At 33.7% G+C, this 25050-nt stretch overlaps 1 protein-coding gene across 1 annotated transcript; it reads right to left on the bottom strand.

The window, feature by feature from the left end:
* Window positions 1-7354: 7354 nt before the first annotated feature.
* Window positions 7355-8713, bottom strand: LOC127085772 (uncharacterized). The gene is made up of 2 exons (XM_051026309.1): window positions 7840-8713; window positions 7355-7739 (listed from the first exon to the last, which is right to left on the bottom strand). Exons 1-2 carry the CDS (start codon window positions 8518-8520, stop codon window positions 7575-7577), a joined length of 846 nt encoding a protein of 281 aa, XP_050882266.1. The 5' UTR covers window positions 8521-8713; the 3' UTR covers window positions 7355-7574.
* Window positions 8714-25050: the final 16337 nt, after the last annotated feature.

Raw genomic sequence — 25050 nt, 5'->3', positions numbered from 1 at the left:
CAAATTAATTTTAAAAATAAACAAAGGAACATCCCGTATTTTTAAAAAAAATAATTTCATACCAACTTGAATTGTTATGCAACATACATATAATATACATATAATAAGTAGTATTTATATGTCACCAAAATAAGGCACCGTATGGCAATCGATATGCCGGAAGAAGACAACATAGAACCCGTTATATGTTTATATTGTAAAACCTTTTAAAACTGTATATATAATTCCGTTTCCTTCAAAGGGCATAACATGTTTCTCTATTTCTTAAAGTAAAACAACATATTGTCATGCACTTCTATCATGGAACAAATTTACATATCATGAATTCCATATCCCATACTGGAATGAAAACTTTTCTATTATGTACAATACCGATGTGGAAATGTACATATTTCTTCCTATTATGTCCAAGACCCTTCGATTTCTATTCATATGGAAAATAGGTTACATAATCAAGTATAATATAATTGCGTAATCATGATTTATTCATGTATTGTCAGATGCATATCATTCAACCATCAATATGTAATAATTTGTCCAACAAATGGAAGATCATGATACGGATATTGCTTTTCTATTAAAAATCATGAAAACCATTAAATTAAGTAACACTATAGTTATTGAAGAAATCTAATTCAAAATCATATCAATTAGTTATTATCAAGAAATCACAATATCAATAATCTGACTCTGATCCTAATTGATAGAAAACTTTTATATTTAGATCTTGATATCATGATTTTCACAGTGCTCTAATTAATATGAAGAATAATAAATCCATACCAGATTTCGTAATACCGATTCTTCTTGTGTTCTTTCTTGAGTTTTTCTTTTTGATGTTTGAAACTGAAGCCTTGATAACCATTATTTGAAACTACTATAAGACTGTTAGAAATTTCGGAAAGATTAAAGGGATCCAGGCTTGAATCGTGAACGCAACACTTTCCTTATAGTATTTCAAGCACTCTCGATTGTCTTAGAGTTCTGATGCAGGAATACCCAAGATAATTCAGCCTTATCGACCCGAATGCACCGAAGAGCGTCTGGAATTATTTAGAGGATTTTCGGATTTTGTGTGTTTTTTCTGAATCCGGATTTATGCTTTTATAGGCCATGTTGATATTGTTTCACAAGGTAGCAACCCTTGGTGAAGCAATGTCCTTTTCCAATAATCATAATGGTTGACCTGCATCATGTTTCACCAACAGTTGCATGGTTTCGCCTTTGCAATATCTCATGAAGAGTTACAATCTCCGAATTCAAAATTCAAAATTCAAAATTTAAAATTTAAAATTCAAAATTCATGAAGAGTTATCTCATGCATTTATTAGCATTAACTTACTTCCACCATTTATCATTTTGGAACACATTTGTATTTAATAAATTACAACAGACCCCACAAAATCAGTGGAAGAGATGAATAAACATCGTCAATGCGCTACCGATGCCGGTGGAACATCACAGGGAGCATTTGTTTCATGCATCAGCCGGATCTAGATTATTACAGCAAGTGTCATTATGGTGATGAGAACTAGCACATAATCAAAAGAGTGTGACCAATGTCCATCCCTTGCAAGGAACAAGAAGTATCCATGCCAAGTAGATGAAATAACCCGAGTTAGAAGAGCCAATCAATAGATGAAACACCTCTTGCCGAGTCCCACCATGCTCTGAACTTCTCAAATGAATCCTCAACAACTGAAGAGTGGTAATGAAAGTAAGAATTACATGAAATCAAGCGCGGGAATGATAGTGGATAGAGGATACGGGAAACAATGGCCGCCACTAAATCCCGCCATGGCACGGAATTAATGAAGGAAGAAAAAATATTTTGTGCTTATGTATCTATATATCTCGGCGTGTACACGTAAGAAAGAGAGCGTTAACAGTGCCGCCATATAACGCAGCAGCAAAAGCGGATTTTGCAGAGAGGGTAAAATGGCAAAGGCAGAAACGAATCTGTTATGGTTTTGTGATAACAATGTGACCGGTGGTGCCATCAAGAATTGTTGTGCTAATAAACAAATTGTTGTACTTTAATTATGATGTTAGGATTTGTTATATCGGTTGAAAATAGGGTAGGTTTTGGGAATGGAGGAAACCATGTATATAGAATCCGGTTATTGTGTTATGATGCAATTGACAAAACTAACTTAACATATTAGCTAGTATTATGCATTGGTTAGGCAATTGGTAATTGATTATGGATTGTTAAATTCATTTATGTTAAGGAATCAACACAAATCCTTGAGTTGAGGAATCTACACAAATCTGAGTTGAGGAACCATGCTTAGTGCTCTTGATGAAAAGTCCTACCTTGCACAATAAATTTGAGAAAAACAACTCATATTTTTGATATTTTGATTAGTAGTTAGATAAGTAATGAACATGTAAACAAAAAGTTAAAAACACCAACAAAGTGGTGCTTGATGATCCCTACAAAAGCAAAATCCAAAGGTGAGAGGGAGAGGGACCAAGAGGTGACCTTGTTTGTGTGCAAGGATGCCAATGGTATGTGAGATCTTAGGGTTAAAAATTAGTGTATGACCCCCCCAAAGTTTTTTTGTTGGACATTCCTATGTACTTGGTTGGCATCCTGGTCTCTTTACACCATAATTACCTCTGGGCCATTTTAGGCTTGGTTGCCTTCGACTACCCTCAGTGGAGGTTGTTTGACAAGTACCTGATTATTAGGCAACAACATGACTAACCCTAGAGGCGCCTAAAAAAATAAGCAATCATACCCATATGTTAGGCCAACAAATGGTAACTTTGGGTTGTGTTGTGCATTAATGAATGAAACACAATACATATCCGTTGTGTTAACATGTTCACCATCATGTGGTTACTTTCATCCATTTGTTGCATCATGGATACAAGATAATTAGTAGTCAAGGCTATCAATCCTAGACGAACATATCCAAATCCTCCTTGTGGTTGTGCCATTCAACCAATGTTGCTTATGGCCGATCCTGATGCCATATATGGATTTAGGGGTGACCCTGTCGTCATATCATTGTCTGCATACGTTGAAGCGTGACTTTGCAAACCTGTCATCATGGAAGTTGGCATGCCATATGGGTAATCCCTAGTGATTAGAGGTAGCATAAAAATTGGGACATAAGAGGGCATAGGGTCCCCTACTATTGCTAAAGTAGTCCTGGGGGTAGTTGGGATATTTGCTACTGGTGGAAACGAAACTACCCCACCTGGTAATGACGCCAAAATCGTTATTGGGATCAGTATTGGGCATGTGACTCCGACGGGGTTTGATATCCTTGTAGTGCCAACCATCGATGTGACCGGTGGTTATGTGTATGAAGTATGATTTTAGGGGTAGAAAGTACTTTTTGGAGGAACCATTTCATCCAAAGTTCTACCATTCCTTAAATGCATAGAATTCCAGACACTTAAAATATCTCATGTAAAACAAAAATAATAAAATAATGCAACAAACTCTTGTAAAAGTAAAAAAAATTGCACAAAAGGTCCCACTAGGCGTGCCAATTTGTTTGCAGGGGTTTTGTTTTGAGAGAGACGACTGTTATGTACTGAAACGAGAGATAATTTTGCTTATATATAAATAAGTAGCATCTTTCACCATGGTTGACAACAAGAACCCTGATGAAATGATTGAAACTTACACCATGGTTGTTTATAAAAACCGTGGTGATATACAAGGTCAATCATATTATTAGCATGATAAATGTAAAATTGTTGGTGTTGAGATTCGAACCATTTCACTCCAGGTACATTTCACTACGGTTGTTACAAATGATTGTTGTGTCGTACGTCCTTTAGTAAATACCAAAAAAACAAAAACACCCAAAAATAAACTATTACCACGATTAAAACATAGACCATAATAATATTGGTGTTATGAAACGTCTATTTTGTAGTAATGCTTTTAAAAATTATAATCTTATTTTATATTTGCTTATTAGTAACACTTCTAGAGTGTTGTATGATAAATACCAACTTTAAAGGATCAACATAGTTGAAATACCACACTTTTCATATATTACACTAATATATCATATAAGATAATTCAATGTTGTGGAAAATTCATTTATGTCCTTCCCTTAAAATTTTACACATCATAAAAATGAGGATATTTTGTGTCCAAAATTTACTCTTTACAACTAAAATATCAGTTCTAACTATATGGTTGAGTAACAAGTCTATTTAGTTTCACTTTATTTCCAATTGCGCATGTATATCCAACTTGTACTTTGAAACCAACTTTATGTCTTCCAGTTTTGTAATTATTGTTTTTCCCAATGGTAATTAGTGTGACCGAATTATATATGTCAATGTTCAACTTTTATGATTTTCTAAAAAGCCACAATCATTTCTACCTACTCTCTCATTTCTCTCTCTGACCCCATCCTTTAATTTCATCTTGTCTCTCTCCCACTCCATCATCATTTTCTTCGTCTATTTCAATTTTCGTCAACTACAACTCAGCTCAACCAAAGTTTATAGTTGCTGTTTCACAATATCACACAAACAATGTTCCTTCATGTTGATTCAAAATGATTTCTTTTTTGATGTTTGTCTTTGGTTTTCCATTCTTCTTGAATTTTTTTTCTGTTTTTGTTTTTTGGCTCGATCCAAACCAACTATTTTAAATATTAAATATTTGCTAATCTGCATGTTTTTTCCCTATTTTTTCACATGTATTTTTATCTATACATTGTACTTCCAAAAATCTGGATTTATGTATGTTATCTTATTTTTGTGTTTTGTTGTTCTGTATATAGCATTTACGAGAATCAACATTTGTATTTGAGTATATTTACTTTATTTGTATTTATGCTATGTATTTCGATTTAAATGATTTAGTTTAGAAACCCTAAAAATATTCAAGTTAAAGTTATTTATTTTCATAAAACTTTTGCATGAGAAACATCAATGGCAAGGTCTTTTGAGAAGATTGGCGAAATTTATGACAAGAATTATGGAAAATTGTTGTCAAAGTGCATCACAAATAGACTGTTGTTACCAACCAAAAGGGTGATGTTTTCTTCCTGCATGGCCATGGCGGAACCAAAAAAACATTTATGTGGCGAACTCTTGAAAGTTATTTGAGACCAAAGCATCAAATTGTGGTGATTATTGCATCAAGCGAAATTACTTCTCTATTGCTCCCTGGTGGGAGAACTGCTCATTCAAAGTTCAAAAATACTTGTTCCTACTTTAGATAACTCTCTTTGCAACATTGAATCTAAGGATGACCTTGCAGAAATGCTAAGACAGACATAATTGATAATTTGGGATGAAGCACCCATGACTCACAAACATTGTTTTTAGACTCTTGATAGATCACTAAGAGACATTATGAGTAACCAACCGAATTTCGAATCCATTTTCGATGGTAAAGTTATTGTATTTGGTGGTGATTTTAGGCAAATTCTTCCTGTTGTACACAGAGGAACCCATTCAGATATTATACACAGATCATGAAATGCTTCTTACATTCTGAATGATTATGAAGTACTTATACTTACAAAAAACATGTGGCTACGAAGTGGTTTGGAACCAAAGGAATGTCTTGAAACTGAACACTTTTCAAAATGTTTACTCAATATTGGGGAATGGAAATTATCAGAACCTAATGATGGATATGCAAAAATTGATATTCCTTCTGATATTTTAATATCAAGCTTTGTGACCCAATAAAAGCTATTGTTGAGAGTACGTATTCAAGTTTTTTTGGATAATTATCATTCATATGACTACCTAAAAAGTCGAGATATTCTTGCTGCAAGCATTGAAATAGTTAATAAGATCAATGAACAAGTTCTTGCAAGAATGCTAGGTAATTATTCATATCTACCATATTACTCTTATAGGTTTATGTCACTTATTTCATTTCCTAATGCATTGTTTTTTTCCTTTAAGGTGAGTCAAGAGACTACTACAACTCCAACTTAATCGACAGATCTGAAATACGTCACATGGACGTTATAGAACTACTAAGTTCAGAATTTCTCAGCTCTCTAAGAACTTCAGGATTACCGGGACATCACATAAAATTAAAAATTGGCACACCTATAATGCTAATGAGGAACCTTGATCAATCAGAGGATTTGTGTAATGGAACACGTTTATTTGTAACTAAGATGGCGAACCATGTACTTGAAGCAAGGATAATGGATGGTAAAGGTCATGGAAACCTCATTTACATACCACGTAACGATATGTCTCCTTCAGAATCTCCACGACCCTTTAAATTAAATCGAAGACAATTCCTAATTATTGTGTCATATGCAATGACCATAAAAAAATCTCAAGGTCAATTTCTTGATTAAATTGATTTATATTTTCCACGAGATATTTTTAGTCAGAGTCAAATATATGTTGCAATTTCAAAGATGACTCCAAAGAGAGGGATCAAGATTTTGATACATGATCAACACAATAATGTAAATTTAAATTACATGTCGTAAATATCTAATATAACATAACATTTATGTATTCATTTCATTTTAATTAGATATTTGGACACAACTAACTTGTTTTCCAAAACCCAAACCCATTATGACTTACTAAACTTTAAAGCAACTATGCAACATTAAAATTACAAATTTTTACACATTTTTTATAACTTTTATAATTTCAATCTTCTTTAACTATTCCTTTTTATTTACATATTTATTACAATTTTTACACATTATAGCTACAAACTTCAATTAATTTTTAACTATTTCAATTAAATTACATATTTATTAATTTTTATGTCATAACCTTCTACATTCTTTATGAAACTTTAAAGCAATTAATTTTTACCTACTAAAACATTTTTTTTTCAATTTCAATTAATTTCTTTCTTTTATTATTTTTTGGTTTTAAAGTTATACATTATTAATAATTTACTTTAATTTCAATGCATTTCTTTAAAGAATTTGTAAAAAATACATTTTTCTTTAATTTAACTATTAGTTTAAGAGAAAAAGGATGGTGCACTGACCGTGTAAATTATCTTCACACTGTCAACCAATGACAACCATGTATCCCGCCAAGTCAGCTATTAAATTTTAAATTATTTATATGATTTGATACTTTAAAATATTTTAATTGAATACATGTGTAATACTTTTTTGGTCTGACAGTGCATTACCATTAAACTCTTAGTTTAAATACATACATGAAACATTAACGCCTTCAATAAGATAACCCCTTAAAAAAAAACTTTTTCTTTAAATAAGTCCTTGTTTATCTCCAATTTTTGAACTTTTTATATTATATTTCATCTCAACCAAAGTTTCATCAATGTAACATAATTATGAAACTTCATACACATTTAAGATCGGGTGGAGAAAGATTGAACGTGAGTGAGAGAAATAAACCATATGAATAACAGTTCAATAGTACTTTACAAAGGCAATCTGGTTTCATTCTAATAATATTCCACATATCTAGCTACACCAGTATATCTTGATTCAGAAGAAATTGAACAAAAAGATGCCTAGAAAATCCCAAACAAAGAAGAACTCTTAGTTCTAGTTAGTCATTATATCATTAAGCTGTGTCTTCAATATTTTTTCTAGCAGCATCTAATGCGTTCTAAATCAATCATCCGGAAGAAGACTTCTTCTGTCATTGCCCGCGCAACCCATCATTCGGTTCATTCTGTTCTTCTGTAGATTCTTAACATTAAGTAGATTTTTCTTCATTGCCTCAAGCTTCTTTCTCTTATGATGTCCTTTTTTCTTTGGAGTCGTTTCTTTAACGACCTGAACAAAACCGATTTATAAAGTGAAGTGTCACATTTTTTTTATACCATATATCACATTAGTAGAAAATCAATCAAATGAATTGAAAACATTTACTTACCTCGTTTGAGTTGCTTGCGATCTCCGATTCAGATGTCTCGCTTCCGTCGCTGTCTGTACTTTGTGACTTGTTGTGCACGGCAATGTTTTCATCCTCTTTCTCCAGTATTTGCTCGCGGCCTGCATTTGTGTCATTTAATTCTTGTTCTTTTTTCTCGTCGCTCTCAACGCAATATATTTTAAAACTCGGCGATCCAGGACCTATACGTCTTCCAATATCATCCTCCTCTTCTTCTTCCTCGTCGTCTTCTTCTTCCTCTTCGTCGTGTTTTGCATTAGGTTTTTTATATATATTTTCTTGTATAGATACTTCAGCTGTTTCTATCTGTCCGTTACGCTCCTCCTCCTCTTTCTCTTTCTTCTCTTCCACATTTCCGCATTCAGAAACGGGCAATGGAACAACTTGAGAGAGTTTTTCAACGGCTACCGCACGTATGACCGTTGGCTGTTCTTTCTGCGATTGAGTTTCTTCCGAAACTTCATTTTGATAAGAAGACTTCTCATCAAAGCTTCCATTATTGTCCTTCAAAAGCTCTTTCTTCGAAAGATCAGTGTCTTCTCCTTGCACATTACTCCTACGTTTTCTAAACTCTTCAATTCTTTGTCCGAGAACAGGACGAATCTTTGCAGGCAATGCATCTCCACTATTCGGATTAATCAACCTGGAATTGTTACCTCCCATTATTAAGAGACAATGAAGATTACAAGAAAAATAATAATATATCTCTTTAGATAGGAGGCTTACAAGGTTATGGAGATGTGAAAGATGGGGGATTATGAAGGAGTTTTGAGAATTAGGAAGTTGAAGATTAAGATGGTTAACTAGATACAGTCTGTGTTAACAGATGTTGTCGTTCAATTATAGAACAAACACAAAAGCAAAACAAAAGAACAGAAAAAAAAAACTAAAATATTGATCGACATATACATTGTATCTGTGTCTTGTTGTCAATATTGTTGGAATTCGGAAAGCGACAATTTTAAATTAGAAGGAACCAATACAACCTGTCTTGGACAAGTTAACACTCAATTTTGTCTAAATAAGGTGTATGAATTTTAATGTATGGGTTTTTTTTTGACACAATGTGTATGGGATGTTCATCTATAAAACTTAGATACAATTTTTTAGGTTGAATTTATGTCATATTATAATTTTTAATTTTTTATATTAAAATTATAATTTTTTTAAACATAACTACAGAAGTGGAATAATGTAATAAAATAGTAAATTTTCATTTTTTAATATTATTATTCATACAAATGAGATTTATGACCATATGATAATAAGAAGAATGAGATTTATCTAATTAAAATCACACTTTAAATATTTTTTTTAGTATTTTAATAATCAGAATTTCAATCTTTACGATTAAATAGGACCGACTCAATCAACTCGGAATTCAAATTTAAGAAAAAAAATTATAATAATTAAAAATGACACATCAAAAATATAATTATGTATTAATAAAAAATATATTTAATTATTTTAACTTTTGATCAATCTTATTTTTTTATATATTAAATTTTTATCATAGTATTTTTTTGATTTATTGTATTTTCTTATAATATATATATTTAGTTAATATTAGTAAAAAAATAATTTTTTTAAAATTTAGGATTTTCAAAAATTTGAGACTCTGTGCGGTAGAGCTTGTTACTCCTGCACATTTTTATACTTTTAAATAAATTGTCGCATGTTCAAACTTATACTTTTATAATAGGATGATAACAATTAGAAATTAGTTTGTTTCTTTAAGAAAAGTCTTTATGATGCATATAATAAAATTTAAATTGCCAACATCAAATTTTTTAGACGAGTTATCCCTTAATAAGTTGGAGATAGTTTATACGACATCAATAAAATTAGGTTATATACAGTCTACTCTTTATATTCTTAGAAATATATCTTAAAGCTTTGAATAATGAAGAAATAAAATATGTTTTAAGATTGTCAAAAATTAGAATGTCATAAAGCATCAGAAAAGTTGACCAAAGAAATTGGGGTTGTGGGGTTGTCTTGTGTGTGCGAGATGGGATCTGTCATGACAAATGAAGTTATAATGTGATCTAATGGTGTATGGCTACAACATCAAAATAAATGCATCTAAGTTAAGGAACAAATTCATAAGTCTCACATTAATAATAATACATGTCTTTTATAAATTCTTCTTTCCCCTATGGTTGTAATTCTTTCTTCTTAAAGCAACCGATCAGAAAATATTCCTATTCTACAATTTTCAATTATATTTATCATGAGTTCTACTTATTAAATGATTTCTCAATATTAATAAGCCCGTACCTATTTCTAAGATGACCAACCAAAGAAATAAATATATAAAATAAATCACATGATAAAATGCATCACTAAAGTCACATCATTTCACACAAAAGACCACTCTCGGTTAAAATCCATGTTCCTCGATAAAAAGTGTAACACCCCTCATAATACTTATATAGAATCATATTAAGTAAAACGTTAAAATTTGGTACTGAGTACAATCATAATCTAAATACGATCCAAAAGATCTACTAATTCAGATACATAACATAATACCTTAGAATTAATACAACAAATATCCATTAAGATAAACAGAAAACGCAATAGAAATTATCCATAAGACATATAGGTCTTCAAACTTCAGGTCTTCTCACACGATTTATAGCTTTAGCTCACCTGAAAACAACAACAATATTGGGCGAGATTACTAAGTCTCAGTAGAACTTCGTATCTTATGGGTCCACTCAGCTTTACAGGATTCTACTACCATTTCGTGCCACTAATACTACACTCATGTATCAGAAAGGTAACGAGAACAATGAAGCTTTTCTAGCTCCTTAAAATATATGAATGTCATGCTCACGACTGCATTTATCATGTAACTCAAGGGTGGTTAGCCCCAAAACCGATCACAAGGATCTACCAATCTATCTGTCAGACATGGTCGATGGGATATAGACCTCCACTGTATGGTTTACACTCTCTATCATATATGGTCAATGGAATACTAGAACTCCACTACAAGAACTACACTATCTACCAGATATGGTCAATGGATTCTAGACCTCCATTGTATGGATTACACTATCCACTAGATATGGTCAATGGATTCCAGACCTCCACAATGTAGAATACATTATCCACCATATATGGTCGATGGATACCAAACCTCCACTACATAGAACACATTGTCTACTAGATATGGTCAATGGATTTCAGACCTCCACCGCATGGATTACACTGAAGTACTTTCCACCAGATATGGTCAATGGGATACCAGACCTCCATTGTGTAAAATACATTGTCTACCATATATGGTCAATGGAATGTCAGACCTCCATTGTATGGAATACACTTTACGGAGTTACATCTTTTGACAAGTCTAGGGCATTGATATTCATCTAATCACTCCACTTGATTTCCTATGGAATTAAGGGATATCAGAACTCGCCAAACTCGAAGTGTCATCACATTTCCCATGAGCTCACACCGTTGGATCCTAAGGTAACATCGTTTACCAAGTGATAACCTCTAGGTAAGCTCACACACCCAATAATGGTGTTCTCCCTAATCATTCTCTTTTAAGGGATAAGTTTCTCACTTATCGATTATTCCATTAAGCAGGCACACACATACAAACACATCATTAGGGTTCCGCCATTATACCATTGTTGACATGATCTATAGGCTTATCTTACTACATATTTGATTTGGAAATCAACTTTCTCATAATCATTTTATGTAATGCCTCACATTACTTTATCATGTATGATATCAATATTTTATGGTTCTTACGACCGCACTTGATCTTTCATACTTCAATCATGGTACGATTACATTCTTACAACGAACTTGGGTTCCATATGTCGTACTTACATATGGTGAATCTCCAAGTGTTTCAGTCAATTACCTTAGATGGAACTTGTACACCATTCTGTCGCTGTGAGAATCAGAGACATAATCAACATCAATTTCAATCATTACTATGGGGTAGGAGATTTATATCTCAACTATAAAGATGATTCATGTCTAGTCTCTTTTGAGAAAGAGTTTAAAGTGAAAAAGCCAAGTGACAAAAGTTTTGAATGAAATTTGTGTTTTTTTAGTCTTATAGAATGAGTTTGACATGCTTAAGTGTTTTGGAAGCATTTATGAAGAAAGAAAGTTTGAAAATTCAATGACCTAAAGTCAAGGTTTTTTATGAAATAAGTTCAAGTTTGAAAAATCCTAAGATTAGACTAGGGGTTTAGAATGTGATAAAGGGCACAAGGTGGATAAAGGAAGCTACAGACACACACAATGAATATGAAAATGACAATAAGTCAACTATAATCCCTTTCCCTTGGATTGAAACATAAGCACAAGTATCATGCAAGAAATATCCTGGATTAACAATATGCACTAAGCAGGCATATGAACAAAATCACTAGCATTTATCAAGCTTAAACATATTAAGACACCAATCAAGGCCATCAATAAAGAATAGAGCAAAAGGCATGGCATAGAAAATAGTTCATAATACATGAATCATACAAGCATACAAGCAAAAATGCCTCAAGAATAATTTTTGAAAGTTCATCAAGTCAAAACATCAAACAAGATATATCATGATATCGGTTACAAGACATGTAAAGCAATGGTCGAGGCATTTTAAAAGTGGACCTATATGGAACATACAATCATGTTAAACCTTAAACAACTATTTCATGAATAAAGACTAAAGAACTGTTTAAGATCAAGTTCAAAGCACATCAAAGTATCATTTTATGACAAAAGTTCACCTCATACAAGGGTTTAAGTCATTAGGGTTCATGCCTCTAAAGTTCATACGTTAGGGTTTCAAAGCAAATCATCAACCATAAACATTCATGTACTTCAAGCACAAATCAAATAAACAAGTTATCATCAAGTCTAAGTCCAAGTATAATCAAGGTGTTCAAAACATATAGATCAAAATGGGAGCAAATTAATCATGGAAAAAAATTGAATCAAAGCATACTTAAATGAACAAATAAAAAGGAATAAATAATAAAGTTTTTTTTTGGATTTTTTAATATAAAATTAAAAACTAAATAACAAAATAAATGAGTTTTTTATGAGGGAGTTCATGTTCAAAACAAACATAATAGTAACAAGAATGAGTAAAAATGATGCCTTTATGAGGGAGTTCAAAATGAGCTTTTTTTACCTAATGGAGTGTGTCCGTTGCACCTTCAAAAGCACTTCTAGATGAGAAATAATGATCCCTCTAGCTTCCTTGAGTGAAAATGTGGAAAGAGTGAAAGAATGATTCAATATTATTTCTTGCTTGATGATGGATGTTTTGTGTGTGTTGGAGCATTGCAATGAGGCCTCCTTTTATAGTGAATGAGTTTAGATTTGGTACAGTGGTTATTGGTATTGTTTGATGGACTTTGGATCAAATCTAAAAAATGGTGAAAAGTACAAAAGTGCTTTTGCTTTTGGTGTTTAGATAGAGTAAGATCAAAGCAATATCTATTTACAAAGCTCCAAGCAAAAGTGATTGAGAAAAGTGATCTTTATGGAACTGGCAATGAATTTTTATTGCATAATGATCAATAAATGGTAGGTTGTTTGGATAATGGTTTAAGCCCTTGTGTAATGCATCAATGGTTTGTGTAAAGCACTCATTGTGCTTAGATTTAGAATCATCGTAGGCTGCAAAGCAAAATCTTGAGGTTCGGCTTTGGTTTGAACATGAAACTTAACATGAAGATGGACTTTCAATTTGGCCTAACATGGTGACTTTCCTTCTTCGAAACTCCTAGCTCAAGTGTGATAAATTCATGCCAATGGGCTCTTTGGGAATATTTTACCATCTTCTACAACTTTCATGTTAGACATTTCAATAGATTAATCCTGTATCATGGAGGTAATTGGCCATCATTATTGACAATCTTAATTGCTAAACACTAGAAAATTTTCCAAGTGTTGAACAATTTTACAACTTTGAAATCTCATCTTCATCACTTCATATCTTCAATCACTTATGAGATCTTTGGTTAATTATTTCTAAAAAGTTGAAGTATGGAATATCACCTACAAGTACATCCTTTGAGCATGAAAAATGATGGCTTGAGGAAGAAGCTACAAACTTGTAAAGTGGGCTTCATGAACATGCAATTTCATAACTTAGAGAAAATTTGAAAACCCTAAATTTGACTTTCTTGAACTTTTTCTTGATTTTCTCGATCAAGTGCATTCATCAATCATATTTTCATGATTCTTGACTTGAGAAACCCATGGTTGACCAAAAAATCTCAAAAGTCAAACTTTGACCTTGAGCAGTTGACTTTTCATCAGATGAATTCCAAATCTTCAATGATCAATGAATCAAACTTCTTTAGCCAATTTAAGCACATGAATGGATCATAATGAAGCACTTGAGGACCTTGAATCATATTTCAAACCATTAGATCATGTCTTGGTAAAAAAGTCAACATCAGAGCAATCTTGATCAAAACCCTAATTTAGGCATCAGATGAATTTTGAACTTGTTGATCTTGAATGAATGCAATCTTGAACTTGATTATGATGAATGGAAATAACTTGACTATTATGAATGAATAATAAGCTTGAATTACTGAGGAATTCCCATAATCATGACCAGTCAATCACTTGAGCTTCTTAAACCAACACACATATCTTGTGAAAGAATCAAACAAGAGAAAACATATTTTTGCATTTTCATAAGGTTGGTAATGCATAAAAGACACACACATGAGATTTTTATGATATGTAAAATTATGAAAATGAGATGGAATATTAGGGGTAAAAATCAGGGTATGACACATTTTGTATCATAAAACACATCTATGTCCTTATGATCGATTAGGGTTTTTAATCATATTCATTCTATTTCGGTATAGTTTGCATACTATTACATTTCAAGAAGATGAAATATGGAATATATACATGATATGACATCATTAACACTTTTACATAACTCTATGTTATGTAATCCAATTAGGATTTCACGTGATAACTTAATCATATTTACTAACAAATGAAACATTTAAGCATGTTATCACATAATTAGTCAACCAACTAGAGTTCATGAAATTCCAAACATCTTACCAGAACTAAGGCATACAAGACTCCATTTAATTTACCAGAGTGTAGAGCATTGAACTATCTTTCCAACACATCATACCACTCCCTAAACGGAGTTACGAAACTCAACTTATGGTGGTTACAGGGTGTGCAATCGATTGTTGTTTGGGTGCAATCGATTGTAGGGTCTAATTTTCCCAAAACAAATGCACAAACAAGGGATAAATCGACTGTCCCCATGAAGAAATATATTGTAGGATCTGAGTTATCCAAAATTTCAAAGGATCAATCAATTGACTCAAGATACAAATTGATTTCTTGCATATTTTGTAAAACGAAAATTGGAAAACTGAAAAGTGACAATCGATTGTCACAATGAAGCAATCGATTGCTTCTGAGCATTTTTCATAAATTCATGCTTAAACCAAGAAGTTCATCCATGAAAACAAAAACTACAAATTCTCATGTTTAAACACATTTTCTAACCTTCAAACACCACCAAACACACCTAACAAGTTTACTTAATTCATAATATAACACAAATAGAACATGTAACTCATTTATCAAGCATTGTGTCAAACCATCATACATTAACAAAGCAAGCAAGAAAACATGGAATTAAACTTAAACCCCACATGCATTCCTATATTATATCCCCAAAAGCTAAAATAAGCTACGAACCCCGCCTTTTGAATGATAGAACTTGTAATCTCTGAATTTGGAGATGAAAAGATGGGATAATGAAAAGGCTTGATGGGCTTTCTTCAATTCTTTAAGAGTTCTCCACATGCAAAAAGGATTCTCCAAGCTTACTTCAACTTCTCGTCTTTGGTTGTAATTTATGATTTTGATGGGATATAGATGGTAAAAAGATGATGATTATGGTTTTGTTGGACTCCATTCTTCAAGAAATTCTAACCTTCTAACACATGCAAGCAATATGAATTTGAAGCCAAGATTTTTTCTCTTTCTCTTCCTACTTTGTGCTAATATTTCTCTCCCTCAACTTTCTCATTTTTTTTAGATTTCTAACAAGCAAGAGAGAGAAATTAATGTATCAAATGAAGACTTCTTCATCCATTTGGGCTTTAAATAGCTTCCAAGAAAAATGTCCATTTTCACTTAGTAATTAGACCATATTTCTATGATGCAACTATATCTTGATTCCAAGATTAAGACTTGATTATGATTTAGTTTCCCCATTAACACACAAGTTATTCCACCATTTTAGCATAATGTGGTAATTGGCACTTAGGAAAAAATTAGGGTATTGCAAAAAGAGTTTAGCGCATGATGAACATGGAAAATATGGAAAAACAAGTTCTAAAGCTTAACATTTCTAGACAATAATGAAAAGAAAATATAAACTCAAGAGTAACACTTATACTTCTTGCAATCTTCAATCAGCAAGAGGTGAGTTCTATCAAGCCTGAATACACTACATTCTCCAAGAGAGGGAAGATAGCATATGCCTCAAACTTCTGGTTCAAACTTCTTCTTCTCCAAGTAAAACGTATTTTTCTAAGTGTTTCTCAAGTTTCTCAACTTCTGAACCTCTTTTCCATTTCTCCAAGTTGATCATTTTATAGCCTCCCTGCTTTTAGGTTTTTCTCTAGAATTTGGATCACGGACCTCTTGATTGTCCCTTGATTTAGCCCACGGAGTTCATAATATTCCCATTTCTTATCCTATCATATATGTATTATGAGTAGAATACCACGCATGTATGAGACAACTAGTCTCTTGACGGGCCTGTTGTGCATAGAGGACAAGATTAAGTGTTATATTGCAGCTCCATGCAGCTTTTTGAAGAGTTTTGTCATGTAGTACTCATCCTTATCCATTTAAATTTCCAACTCAATTTTTTCTTCCATTTTCACATGAGCTAAAATTTGGGGTCTTTTTATATTTATTATCTTCCATCATGAATGTATGAAAACCGCTATCATTCATACCTTCTGGTTCAAGGTAATTAAATATGGGCAATTGACATACTCCAATTTTGTCTGGGCATTTTAAAAACTTTCATCGCATCCGACTTTACTTTACTTTGCATCATCTGCATATCATAACATGTCTTTCATCACACATAATACCTAAAATATAGACCAAAATAATTTTTCGGATCCACAGACAGACTGGTCGAATCAATTCTTAACTGTAGGTAAAATTAGTGGGCGGAAAATTTAAAGATCGGGCTTACAGACGTCAGTATTATTAATCTACGGTTTACGTAGTTTAACCTAGCATGCTTGTTTTAATTTTTTGACTATTTTTCCAGTCACATTTTGACTCATCTGAGCCTCTTCAACCGGACATTTTCTACTTTAAAATTTGATTCAAATCTGTATGTTTCTGAGAAGTTTATTTCACGTTGATCATTTTAGTGCATTCATTTTAATTTTTCGTGCACTTTCACGCTCGTTTTTTTATCCATATTGTCATTTTATTTTTTATATTTTGTCAAGGTGTGTAAAAAAATAATTAGAATTGTTGGTGTTTTTATTTTGATTTTATTTTAATTATTTTAAGTGTTTGGTTTCATTTTTAGTTTTAATTATTTTCTTTTATTTTGTCTCTGAAAATAGAATTAGGGGGTATTTTTGGATTATCAAAAAATTAAAACCTTAATAAGTCATATATGTACTAAATATTGCTAAGTGTTGAAAGGGATTGGATAACCATTGAGAGCCAACACACACACACCCTTCATTTCCCAAAATTCAAAATGAAAATCATTGACAGTTAACACACCAACAAAATAAACTCTCTCTCACACACACACATGATCCTTCTCAAACAAAAAGAAAAAAGGAACACTCACATTTTTTTTTAAAAAGCAAAATGAATTAACTGACGATAGGCATAAGGCATGCCTAAAAGCCAAAACAATATGTTACAAGAGCTAAAACACAACAAAACTACAAAAACACCAAGACTTCTAGGAATGAGACCCCTATTAAACCATAACAGAATTCCAAAACCCAGTATACAAGACAAGACCCCTAATCAAACAAGACTCACTCCAAAAATACCTCCTCATTCTCTCCAACACGTGTCCCATCTCTCTCATGAATTCACAATCCCACAAATTATATATCTCTCTCATTCACACTTATCATCTCATTTTTTGGGAATGAAAAAAGCTGTAGAAAAAATCACTCACACTCTTTCACATTGGCACACAAGACAAATATTCTCTCTCATAGCTACACGTCCTTATTCTCTCTCTCACACACACAACACTGCCAATCTCTTCCTCCCTTCTTCTTCGACATCCACCCTTCACCATTTCATCACCACGACCAAGTTTCCTCCACAATTACTCCAACTCCCTCCACTGTTAAACTCCCACCGTTCTACATCCATAACTACACTTTCAAACCTTACCATACTCTAAAACTCACCAAATCGAAATCACCACCTTAAAACATCCTTCTTCTACCACATCACCGAATCTTCGACTACACCACATCACTTCACTCCTTCTAAACCACCGTGTAATATATATCGAATAACAACCATATAACTGCAGCACACCATAACCTCATCGATCTATACTACAATAAACATTCATAAATAAACCAAGCAATAACCATCAACAAAAGAATCTAAAGAAAAAGGGGAGAAGAGGGAGAACCGAGCCACCCATATCACACACCTCTATCAAAGCTCACCTCTGTTCATTTTCTTCAACATTCTCCAAATCTCCTTTCCAAACCCATGTAGGCTTCAACTCGCGTCATCACTGACTTTCATCTCTGTCTTCGACCATGTTAAGTTAGTGACATTGGTGTTTGCTTTGCTTTGATTTCTTTTGTTTACCAATTTTTGCACTGCGTTTCTGTTAGACAAATGGTGAGCATTGATTTTGGTTGGCTTGAAAAGGGTCAAACATTTTTTATTTCCTTATTTTTCTTTTTTTAATAATTATATGTTATTATATTTAATGAGGTTGATTTAAGTATTTGGGCTTTTACTAAAAATTTCCCATTAATTATTTGACCTCCCATTTGTTGTCGGATTGGATGTGTTGATTTCAATGTAATCCATAAATAATGTAAAACAATTTGGTTGTTGCTGCCTTTATTTTTATTGCATTGCGAATTCGGAGCATAAATTTGGTTTTTCTTCCGAACACGTTTAGACGCGTAGATTTTGTTGACCAGCTTCTTATAGAGTGATTCCTATATGAATCCATTTTAAGTTAGCTTAACATATCGCTAAACTCAGTTTGCTTTCGATTTTGGTTGGTTTCCGGTCTCGTGGCTTACTCTTGGGCCTTCTTACAATGAGCCATTTTATTTACATATAGTTGTTCGATGGGTTTGCTTTTAATCGCCTTATTATGTCCCATTCGATAAAATGTACCCCCGTTCCCATGACGTGTACATAATGTTAATGCTTTCCTTTTGGTTATTTCGTTATCTCAGTTAATTGCTAACGCAAGATTAAAATCAATCATTTACAAAAGGAACAAAAATAAACACTCGATCCAACGTCGAGTAAATCATCCCCACTATCCCAACTTCTCAATCATTTTCAATAAGCAAAACCCTTGGTCCAGTGCGAAACGGATCTTTTCTCAAACTTATTTCATTTAGCTTCAATGCAAATTAAAACTTCGATCAACATCGAGAACTTTTCTCCTATCCAAATTAAAATGTCTAATCAAACTCATTTTTGCAATAACTTAGGTGAAAAAGGAAAGATGAGTGTAAACTTTCTCTTTTCCCGAATGTTTGAGCAATGCTTTAGAGTTCTATGTCTGAATATTTGTCTTCCATTCTAAAACACGTTAATTATTAGAATTAAGTTTGGTTCTCCTATAGAAGAAAAAAGACTGATTGGGTTTATACCTTCCATAGTCTCCGATTATTTGGACATTGTTGTATAGCTCCCTGTGTGAATAATCGTCTTCCGTGAAGGCCAATGAAGTTTCTAGTAAATTACATACTAATATTTCTATGCACATTATTCCAACAAAAAAATCTATGGACCTTTAACCCAATGTTGACAAGCCTATCCGTGTAGCGGTTACCTTCCCCAAAAAAATATGAGTGACTATAAAGGACATGGACCTAGAGATGTGTGAGACATTTAACCATTTGTTTCTTCTTCTTCAAGGAACCATTAACGGTTTGTGAATGACCAAAATCACGTACTTTAAGTCAAACTCAAGCTATAAATGAGACCAGTTTTTCACTATAGCAGTTTCTATTCTAGCATGACTCTTGTCAGTTCTGCAGTAAAGGTCTCCCCACGACCAATATGAATTGCAAAAATCCCTAAGTGTTATGCTTTGGAATTTCTAAAAACACCTCTACGATGACTTGGAGGTTTCGTTGTGTTGCATTTGGTCCAGTGTAAAGTAGAAAGATGTCAGAGATATTTTTTGATCACTTGAGATTATGAGGATGAATTGAAATTTTGAATTTCTTCTAACATGTTAAGCTCCATCATATAATATAAAGCAGTCTTCAAATTAATGTTTCCAGAAAAAGCCACATCAGCCATAATAGAGGATATAGAGGATTTTCCATGAGTTTTTCTGTCTTTGAACCTTGCTTGATTTCGAACCAACCAAATTCCATTTACTATGTTGATTAAGGAAACGAGCACCACATATATCTTTATTTTATTACACCTATATATAACTCTATAAAAAGGAATGATACCTCTATTAGAAATAAATATAATAATAAAATACTAACAAAATACTGCTAAGTATAAAAAAAGACAGATAAATTAAGTCTTTTGATAAAATAACAAAACTATAAATATCCATTAATGAGGAATTATATATTAATTCTCTATTTATTACAATTATCCTATAAATAAGCCTTATATCATATTAAAAATACTCATTAAAAAAGAGAATAATACATTATATATTGTTTTTCTCTCTTTTATTATTTAGTACTCTAACTATTAGAGATAATAAATGTTGCTTCTTTCTTTTCTTGTTTTCTTTAAATGACTCCTTTTCAATTTTTGTTTCACACTTGTTTGATATAATCAAGTCTAAAATTTTTGAAGTCATTTGAGTGATTTTTTTTTCAAAATAACCAATTTTTTTTTAAAAATTCGAAAATAACCAAGTATTAAAAAAAATCAAAATAACCGAGTTTGCTAGAGGATGCACCAGATGAATTGGCGCATCCCCACATTGTAAAGAGGAGGCGCCAATAGTATTGACGCTTGCATTGGGCTCCTCATAAGGAGGCGCCAATGCTAGTGACGCCTGAGTGTGTTTTGGTTGGTGGACGCCAATTCATCTGGCGCCTGCATGTGATGGTCATGTGGGCACCAATCCCTCAGGCGCCCACGTGTTTTGTACAATGGATGTTTCATCTCTATAAATATCACGCATCGGATACAATATTTTTCACTCAAACTCATCTCCTAATACCATAATTTGTCTAGTTCAACCATCAATTTAAATTCTCTCTGTTTCAACAATGTCTGCATACATTCAGAAACGAAATGCTGATGTAATATTTTCTGCCGTTGCGGCTCCGATACAGGTTCGACTTTGGAACACATATACGTTTGAATGTCTTAATCGGACGTTGTACAGTTGGTTAGAGGGAGAAATTGGAGAGGGTGAACGGATTAGAAGAATACAATGGCTTATGTCCATGTTCAACCAACACGGAGAAGTGCACGAATGGGTGGATATTAAGACCTACCAAGACGCTCGTAGGGTGATGCATTACATGTTCAAAATTGTTTTGATGGTTGTAATCGCATAGTTTTTGTATTCTAGTTGTTTTAATTGTTTGTGTTATTTTTTTATGTAATGGTATTTTCGTCACAGACAATGTAATTGTTTATGTAATTGTTTGGGTTAGACTATGTTGCACTATGTTGTTTATGTAATTGTTTGGGTTAGACTATGTTGCAATAATTTTAGTTTTTCATATATTGCAATAGAGGTACATGTAAATTTATCTGGTTGTGCTCGTTCTAACACTAAGACAGTTATTACGATTGTGACCTAGTTGACGACATGAACTACATAGTCTAACCATTTTGTTCGCCGTATCCATTTCGGTTCGAATTCGGATGCTGTTAGGGCGACCCTTTTTCTTCCTTCGCATAACTTCGTTGTGCCAGACGATGTCCCTTGGATATTCTGGCCAATAATCCTCTTTTTCCACTACCGAAAAACTAATTTTATAAACATTTGAAAGGCTGATGACTTTGTAAACTTCAGATAGCAAGTAGGATGGATCCCTTCGACCTTTGAGCATGCCGCAATAACATGGGAGCAGGGGGTACGAAAGGCTTGGAACCTTCCGCAGTCGCACCAACCTCTATCTAGTTCGACTCTGTACTGTCCCATCGGCATGCCCTCATTGTGATCCATGGACTCGGCAACACTAAACCAACCTTTAGTTCGGTCAAATACCGTAACCACGTGTGTGTTTGCTTTGGCAGCTTCATGTCTGATGAATTTCATTGAAGCATCACTGAAAAACTGTCCAGATTGCAACACTGAACTCCATTTTGAGCGTCTAGTTTCAAACAACGCCCCTAGCCTGAAATATGTAGCCTGCACCAAAGCAGTTATTGGTAGGTTACGAATGCCTTTGAATAAATAGCTCATTGATTCCACAAGATTTGTTGTCATGTGGCCCCAATGCTGACCGTTGTCGTATGCCCTAGTCCACCTCTCCAACGGAATACTATCGATCCACCGTACCGCATCTTCGTTTGACAATCTTATTTCCTCGCAGTAGTGTTTGAAATAAGGTTATGATAATGCGTAACCTGCATTGACAACCTTCTTACGCAACGTCTTATCTTTGATTTCCCACATGAAATTCTGAGCAATATGTATAATACATAACACATGCGTCGAAGGAGGATTTTTCCATCCATTGTCAATGTTATTATATGAACTGATGATTGAGGTGTGTCTATCAGAGATCAAACACAAGTTAGGCTGAGGTGCAACGTGCAACCTGCAATCGAAGATTTCTTAGGAAAAAACTCCGTCCCTCAGCAGTCTCCCCTTCAACTAGGGCAAAAGCGATTAGAAAAATATTGTTGTTCCCATCTTGTGCCACTGCCATTAGTAACGTTCCTTTGTATTTTCCATACAACCATGTACCATCAATTTGTATGATTGGTTTACAGAAAGAAAAACCTATGATACATGGTTGACACGCCTAGAATAGACGGTGAAATATTCTATTTCCAACAGCACACGTACCATCTGGTGTATAGGCGGGCAATGTTTCCATCTTGACAATTGTCTCGGAAGCATATTATTTTAGAGCCAACAGGTATTTTGGCAGTTGTTTGTAAGACTCCTCCCAATTGCCAAACACTTTTTCAATAAATTTTGTTCTAGCTATCCATGCCTTCCTATATGATGGAGTGTACTCGTACTCTACCTTAATATGCTAGATTATTGTACTCACCTTTAACGACGGATTATCGCCAATGACTGACAATATTTCATCGCATATTAGCTGAGAGCTTAATTTACGATGATCCTGCATTGGGTTTGTCAGCATGCATGTGTGATCTGGACCCATTGATCCAATCTCCCAAGACTCGCTCCTCTTCCGGTACGAAGCTGACAACCTAAAAAGGCAGTGCTCATTTGGACAATAAACTTTATACCTTGATGCGTCAGTTCTGTCAACTATGAAATCAGGTGATAGTTGAATGTGGAATTTCTTAATGGCTTTTACACATTCCTCTTTTGTGCGAAATGTGTCTCCTTATTTCAGAGATCCTTGCATCTGCACGTAAGAATTATACCATACATCTGCCGAAGGTTCATCTAAACTCAAATTTAACCTTGTCATGTGTTAGGTTGGGAAGTATACATGACTTGCTGGTATTGGCTCCTCTTCCTCTTCAGCGTTCACCATTGAATCAACCATGATCTCAGGTTCCTCTTCTTCGTCGTCTGGAACATTCACCTCAGCTTGTTCGTCATCAGTCTCACAAAACACTTATGACTGATCAATGTACTGAGACACTTGTTGTTGATATGGTAATATATACAACTCTATATCGTTGTAACCGGATTGTTCGTGACTGACAAACATATGTTGAACATCATCATCATCTCGAATCTTCTTCTGATAAAATTTTACCTGGTTTTCTGCAAACCAAACTGGATTTTTGTAGATGATCTAACCCACATTACCGCACTGCAATTTCTTTTATATTCTTTGTTTCAGATGTGAAAAATTTGATCGTCAATTTATTGTAAACCGAGTCACCTCTGTGTTTCGAAAACAAAAATCGAATAACTGATGATCAAATTTTTCACCTTCGACATGGGCACTGATCATGTAATGTTGTGTGGGAGACATTTTGTTGAAATATTAAATATGTAGATAGCTTGAATGGAATTGAATGTATTGATAAGTTGTTCATCTGCACAACATAAATAGCTTGGTCATTGCTAAGTTGGTCGTTGCATTGATAACTTGGTCATTGTCTGTATTGACTTGACCATGCATGCAGCAGAAGGAATCTAGCATGTAGAGAAAAGAGAGAAAAGAGTGACAAGAACACACATGCGCCAGGGAATCAAAGAATCTCTTAGCTATGTGCCCTAAGATTCCAACCTAGGCGCCCATTCCATAGGCGCCATAAAGTAACTGAGGCGCTAGAGGGTTGGGCACCTCTTTACACAAACTTGCCTTAGGCGCCACTAGGAAGGGTGCCCTTTCCAATTGCCCTACACTAAGGCCCTAAGAGGAATGATGCCTCTTCCTTGCATGTGAGAAATCACATGTAGGCACCAAGAGGAAGGGCTCCTCTTCCCTTGCATGTGCTTTCTTCACATGCGCCAAGAAGAGATTCCTCACATGCTAGCTTTGTCTCACATTCTGAATTTTGTCATTCCATTGTCTCCTCTTGCCATTCCATGCAACCAATCACACTCTTTTTAGGTTGAAAACCTACTCACTCATTCATCTATAAATAGCCTCTCATATCAACAATATCAAATCATCTTCATCAATACTCAATTATATTCTTCTACCACACCTCTTTCATCTACCAAACTCAAGCTTTGCAAATTCAAATCATGTCTTTGTTACTATGAGCGATGAACACAGAGGCACAATCGAGAATATCTCGACATTTGTATGTTATCTCTCTCTT

The sequence above is a fragment of the Lathyrus oleraceus genome, chromosome 5, assembly GCF_024323335.1.
Source record: "Lathyrus oleraceus cultivar Zhongwan6 chromosome 5, CAAS_Psat_ZW6_1.0, whole genome shotgun sequence".
Lineage (NCBI taxonomy): Eukaryota > Viridiplantae > Streptophyta > Magnoliopsida > Fabales > Fabaceae > Lathyrus > Lathyrus oleraceus.
The sequence above is the reverse complement of the archived record's forward strand: the minus strand, read 5'-3'. Positions and strand labels throughout refer to the sequence as shown.

Bases quoted from the DNA above. Each gene is read 5' to 3' on its own strand.
- LOC127085772 (XM_051026309.1), bottom strand. From the start codon at position 8,520: ATGGGAGGTAACAATTCCAGGTTGATTAATCCGAATAGTGGAGATGCA. The intron at 7,740-7,839 runs GTAAGTAAATGT...GGTTTTGTTCAG, and splicing joins TCGCAAGCAACTCAAACGAG to GTCGTTAAAGAAACGACTCC.